The sequence below is a fragment of the Echinops telfairi genome, unplaced genomic scaffold (assembly GCF_000313985.2).
Source record: "Echinops telfairi isolate 266 unplaced genomic scaffold, ASM31398v2 ScPeMD7_7475;HRSCAF=8513, whole genome shotgun sequence".
NCBI classification, from domain to species: Eukaryota; Metazoa; Chordata; class Mammalia; order Afrosoricida; family Tenrecidae; genus Echinops; species Echinops telfairi.
The window spans coordinates 14613879-14619474 of record NW_022111379.1 but is presented as its reverse complement, the minus strand read 5'-3'; the positions used below and the strand labels follow the sequence as shown (position 1 = coordinate 14619474).

General features: G+C 40.4%; 1 protein-coding gene across 1 annotated transcript in view; it reads right to left on the bottom strand.

Moving 5' to 3' along the window:
- Nucleotides 1-5596, bottom strand: part of PLEKHH2 (pleckstrin homology, MyTH4 and FERM domain containing H2) — a 128030-nt gene that overhangs the window by 77519 nt on the left and 44915 nt on the right. The window contains exons 3-6 of the mRNA XM_013003918.2: nucleotides 5102-5251; nucleotides 3785-3868; nucleotides 3149-3230; nucleotides 1190-1375 (exon numbers count right to left, since the gene is read on the bottom strand). Of these exons, the coding sequence (XP_012859372.1) occupies nucleotides 1190-1375; nucleotides 3149-3230; nucleotides 3785-3868; nucleotides 5102-5251 (502 nt within the window). The remainder of the gene's footprint in view (nucleotides 1-1189; nucleotides 1376-3148; nucleotides 3231-3784; nucleotides 3869-5101; nucleotides 5252-5596) is intronic.

Below are 5596 nucleotides of genomic sequence, written 5' to 3'. Positions count from 1 at the left end.
TACTACAGAAAATGTTTTAATTAAAAGAATAAGATGTTAAAAAAATAAAAGAATAAGATGTCTCAGACATGTCATTAGGTATGGTTTACTTTTGTTTCTAGCATGATTGATAGATAGGAACTATTGGCTACACAGCAAATTCAAACTTTACACAGAAGAGTACAAACGGAACCCCAATGCTGAAAACATAGATGTGACCTGAGTAATTAGGGAAACTGTGTCTGAACGAATACACTCTGACAGGCTCCTTCCCTGGCAGTTCATTCAATTGAAAGCGAACAAGAGCATCAATAAAGGCAACCTTCACTACAGATGACACGGTGTACAGTATAGTTGTTTTTAGAAAACGGGAAGGACATTCAAATGGCTTTTCAAAAGAGAGAGGGGGAAAAAAGCCAAGTTATGACAATAAAAACTAATAGCCAAGGGCCCTTCTGTAGGAAAACATAATGAATGTAGCTGTCAGAATTCCATGACCCCGTATGAAGTGTAGTCCTGCTAGGGCTGCCCTTTTGGAGGAAGGAAATTGGGGCTGAAAGTAGAGAAGACATCATGGCAAAGTCAGCCTCTCTGACCCATTTGGGGGAATGTGACGTAGAAGAGGCTTCACCAGAGGTGGCAAATCCAGAAGCTACACACCCAACTGCACAATTCAGAGGGCTTTACAGTCGTAAAAGAAGTCATAGAAATCTGCATGCAGGCCCAGGGTTGAGACATCTAGGCAAGGATTTCCCCTTTTGAAGGGGATTTCCCTTCAAAAGGGGAAATCCCCTTCGAAGCCATCACATGTACTAGGTATAAAAGGCGGCTCATTCTTCGTATGTTTACAGTGTCATAGTCAATTTCATGCCTAATTCGAAATTACTTTTTATATTGTATATGAACAATAGAAAAGTTATAGTTCTGATCCGAAACTCAGCTTCAGAAACCTTTTTATGAGCAAGAGTACTGCCGTCTAGCACAGGAGAAAGCAGCAAGAGGAGTAAAATCGGTTTCACCTATGCCGCCTGGACAAAGACGCCCCCCCAAAGACACACGAACGAGACACCCAAAGGCAACTGCTCTAGTCCTCTTTGGGAACCTTCTCCTGAGACATCGAGCTGTCAAGAACAAGACAAGGAAAATGCATCCCAGCAAATGATTTGTCTTTAAAAGCATTCAAAAGGAAACTCCTCTAGTCCGTAAGTACCTTCGACGTCTTTTGCTTCCGTGAACAGCGGTACTTTGGACAGCACCTTGCTCACTTCCTCCGATTTTACTACTTGAGGAGGACTCCTTGCTCGGGATGAAAAGCACCCAAAGGTCAAACTGCTCAGGCGCTGGCCTTCAGAAAGCTTTGGTGTGGAGACACTGGACGACTTCTTCCCTTGAATGTCTGCAACATCAAGTCAAGATTCAGCGTGATCTCAACCCCACCTCCAGCAAGCTGGAGTATCTCTCCTCGCATCCAGGGAGTGTTTGTAAATGGATAAAGAAAGGACCTTGGAGAGTCAACAATCACTTGAACAAGAACCAAATCACATGTAAAAAGGGCTTGACATCATTAGCCACTAGGCAACTATAAAGGAAGAACCACAATTAGATGCTAGTACATATCTACTCACCATTAGAACAGCTGCCAGCAAACCGCTCTTGACCCCGTGTTTGTCAGAGTAGAACTTTGTGCTCCACAGGGTTTTCGACGGCTGATTTGCAGAAGTGGGTCACCTCCAGGCCTTTCCTTAGGGGTACTTCTAAGTGGGCTCAAGCCATCAATGTTTTACTGAACAACCAAGCACTCAATCATTTGTACCTCCTAGGCTTTTTGCATGCTCACTACGTTGGCTAAAATGAAAAGACTGACCATACTATGTGTTGGCAAAAATGTACACCAATTAGAACTTTCATACATTGCTGTTGTGAATGGAAAAGGGCCATAACTATTTGGGAAAATTGTTTGTTTTTTAAGTTAAATATATATATTTATTTACCATACGACTCAGCTATTCAACTCCTAGGTACTTATTCAAGATAATTAAAAGCACATGTCTACACAACTCCTCATACATAAATGGTCATAGCAGCTTGAAGTGTAGAAGCCCCAAACAGGAAACAACTTCAATGTGTATCAACAGGCGAGTAAGGAAATGATGGCCTATGCACATGATGAAATCCTCAACAGTAAAAATAAACTATTGATATGTACAGCAACATGGGTATGTCGCAAAACAATGATGCTGAATGAAAGAAGTCAAAAAGTGTGCACTGTATAAGTGCAATTATATAGCATTTAAGAAAATACAAACTAACAGTGACAGAAAGCAGATCAGTGGTTGCCTGGTTGGGGGAAGGGGCAGCATTCCAGCCAGGACCAGAATAGCTAGTATCTATCTAGTATATGCACATGGTCGGAGGAAGCACTCAGCTAGGTGGCCACATGCAACAGAGTAGTGAAATAGGGCATTTCCCCCCCCCACTTTAATAGAGCAGCCCAGTTGATAAATGGGTGATTGGATGAACAAAGAAAGGAATCCTGAAGTGCTACAGACACCGGTGATTATGTCAGTCAACATCTCCCTGACTGTCCATCCTCCACCTGCAACTTGACCTTGCCCCTTCAAGATTGATAACCCAATAATCCAACTACTCTCCTAGGGTCTTCTGCTAACTACTGTATTCGCCTGTCTTCCTTGGCACAACATTTCCATACATCTTCCTGGAGTTGTCTAGAACTGGGGAACAGGTGAGCCTCTTGGCTAGTCTCTCAACTGTGGCGGACCTATTCTTCCTTAGTCTCGTCTCTTTGTGCCTTCCACTACAAATCAACATTCACTTGGGTGTCGGAGTCTGGGTTTGTTTAGACACTGTCTTTTATTAAATGGCAGTAATTTTTGGTATGACATACAATTATGTCCATAAAACACTAGCAAAAACTAGCACAATTCTATATGGTCAAATGAACCCAACTAGGAGACCTTGTGGTGCTAAGAGGTAAGCATTTGACTGCGAACTGCAAGGTCGGAAGTTCAAACTCACAAGCTGCTCCTCAGGAGGAACTTGAGGCTCTCTGCTCTGGTACAGACTGCCAGCCTCAGAAAGCTGTGGGTCCCAGTCGACTTGATGGCAGCGGGTATTCGGGGGTAAGCTATCAGAGTCAAAGAACTTGTACCTTGTAGTTTTGGTTGCATTGTTCTTATCTCTTCAGTTTGGTTTTGGTTGATCAAACGAAGATTCCGATTCTCCAGTTCCAGCTAACGGAATATAATGGTAACCTTTTAGGCTTGGATAAACACCTCAAAAATGACTAGTAAATGATTATATTTAGAAAATGTGAATAATATGTAACTATTCTACATGTAAGCCAGATACAAAGGAAATGATGATCAGATATCAGCAAATTATATCACCATAAACTATCAACCTAGATAATTATGGATTCAATATTTCATTGTTTCCAGAGCTAAGAGTTTGCTTTATGCCATGTAAAATTATTTTAGGCCAAAACTATTTCAGCATGTAGTCAGCCATCAACGTCAATAGTGTATACTTCTCATTTACCAAAAACACCTTATGAGATATATACGTGGCCTATAATTACTTTAAATTAACCAATTAAAGCAAGACTATATACACACCGATTGCCATGAGACTGTCAGCGTTTTAAACTTTCAGCATACACTGAACAGTACATTGAAAGCTACCTGTCCAAAAGACAGCAGCACCACCAAGTGATGAGAATTCTGTTTCACTCAGAATGATCACAGAAGAAAAATGGGAAGGAAAAGCAAAATAGAGCAATAAATACCTCATTTAACTTAACCGTCACCCATTCTTTAATCTTAGCTGCTTTCTCTTCGATTATTTTAGCTTCTTGTATTCTGATTTGTTTCTGAAATAACATTCGCATTAGTTTCATGATGTTCAGACACAGCAATCAACCATGCAGAGCTGCTATTTGCTTCCTCTCTAAGTTCACATGCTAAAGTATTTATCAATAAAATGTATCAATAAAATAAACCAATGCTGGAAAGGGTCTAGGGCTGAGAGCGGTAGAAGAGGGAAGAAGCAGGGGGATGGGAGAATCATAATCTCGCGTATGTGGCTTTTTACACACCCCTCCGGGATGGTCTACTTGGCACACATGGGGTCCTCGTGAGGTGGAATCAATGTCAACTCACCACAACAGCAGCATCTGGGTAGGGCCACAAAGCTACTGAGACTAAGACTATCGCATAAATCCCATGGGTGAGAACGGAGATGGTGAGAAGCTAAAACCCACTGATCTAAAAGGAATACGGATCCCCAGAGAGATGGGGGAGACAAACAAACCACCAACCTAAAACAAACAAAATTTAACCGAACAACTTCACAGCAATTACATTATAACGATGCGAAGTGACCATTTAAGTATTAACCCTATTACATTTTTTCCTTTTTTTAAACCCTCTTGCATTTTTATCCTAATGCAACTTTAAAATAAGCTAAACACATACTTGACCCCAGTGAAGGGGGTTTAGCACTGTACACTTGTCTTCAACAAGAACTTGCTTTCTAAGCAAGATTCTTATCTAACATACAGTTAAAATATGAGGACGCTTCAAGAAGTTTGTGGAAAAATTAAATAAAAGGAACGTGAATTTTTCCACAAACTTTTTGACACCTCCCCCTCCCCCCAGTAAAATGTCCTATAAAACATTCTCAATATTCTAACAATATAAAGCAAAGATTTTTTTAAATTATGGACAGAAATTCCTGCTGATAATCAAATGTTTTCCATTTAAAAACTGCATTCAAAATCTGAACTTTAAATTTTAAAGAGTCAACCAGCAAAAAGTGTTCAATCATGCCATGGGATTGCTCCAGAATTAACCAGAAAAGCTAAGACTATTTGACTTGTACCTTTGACTCATACAAGAGAGTCATGGAAAAATGGAATTGAGAGGCAGTATAATTTGGGCACAAACTTTTGGAAGACCTCCATGAATAGGATGCAATTCTAGGAACTGACCAAGTAAGATTCTCAGCAAACTTTAGAAATTTAGATCTTCTCATTTTAGTGTTTGTGATTACACATAAGTAAATACACACATTCAGAACCCTTTGATGATCAAACCTTCCTAACCTGCTCTTCCAGCTGCAGCTCCAAGTTCTGAATGATGTCATCTTTCTCCCGCAGGAGCGTCTCCAGATCCTGGCACTTTTTATACAACCGAGTCTCTGATTCACTGGTTTGAATATTAGCAGCTTTTAATTTCTCTTCCATAACTTGTACCTAAATTCCGAGGATGAGATAATAGTGCACATATTCAGCAAAGTATTTAACTTCAGAGTTTGACTTCAACATTATAGAGACCCCTAAAATGGATCATCATAAAAGGAAAATATTAAACAGAAAGTTTTTTTTTCTTTTTTAATCGTTTTATTAGGGGCTCATACAACTCTTAACGCAATCCATACATACATCAATTGTGTAAAGCACATTTGGACAGTCATTGCCCTCATCATTCTCAAAACATTTGCTCTCCACTTAAGCAGGCATCAGGTCCTGGCATTTGCCTCCCCTGGCATCAGGTCCTCTTTTTTTTTTTTCCCTCCCTCCCTGCTCCCCCCTCCCTCA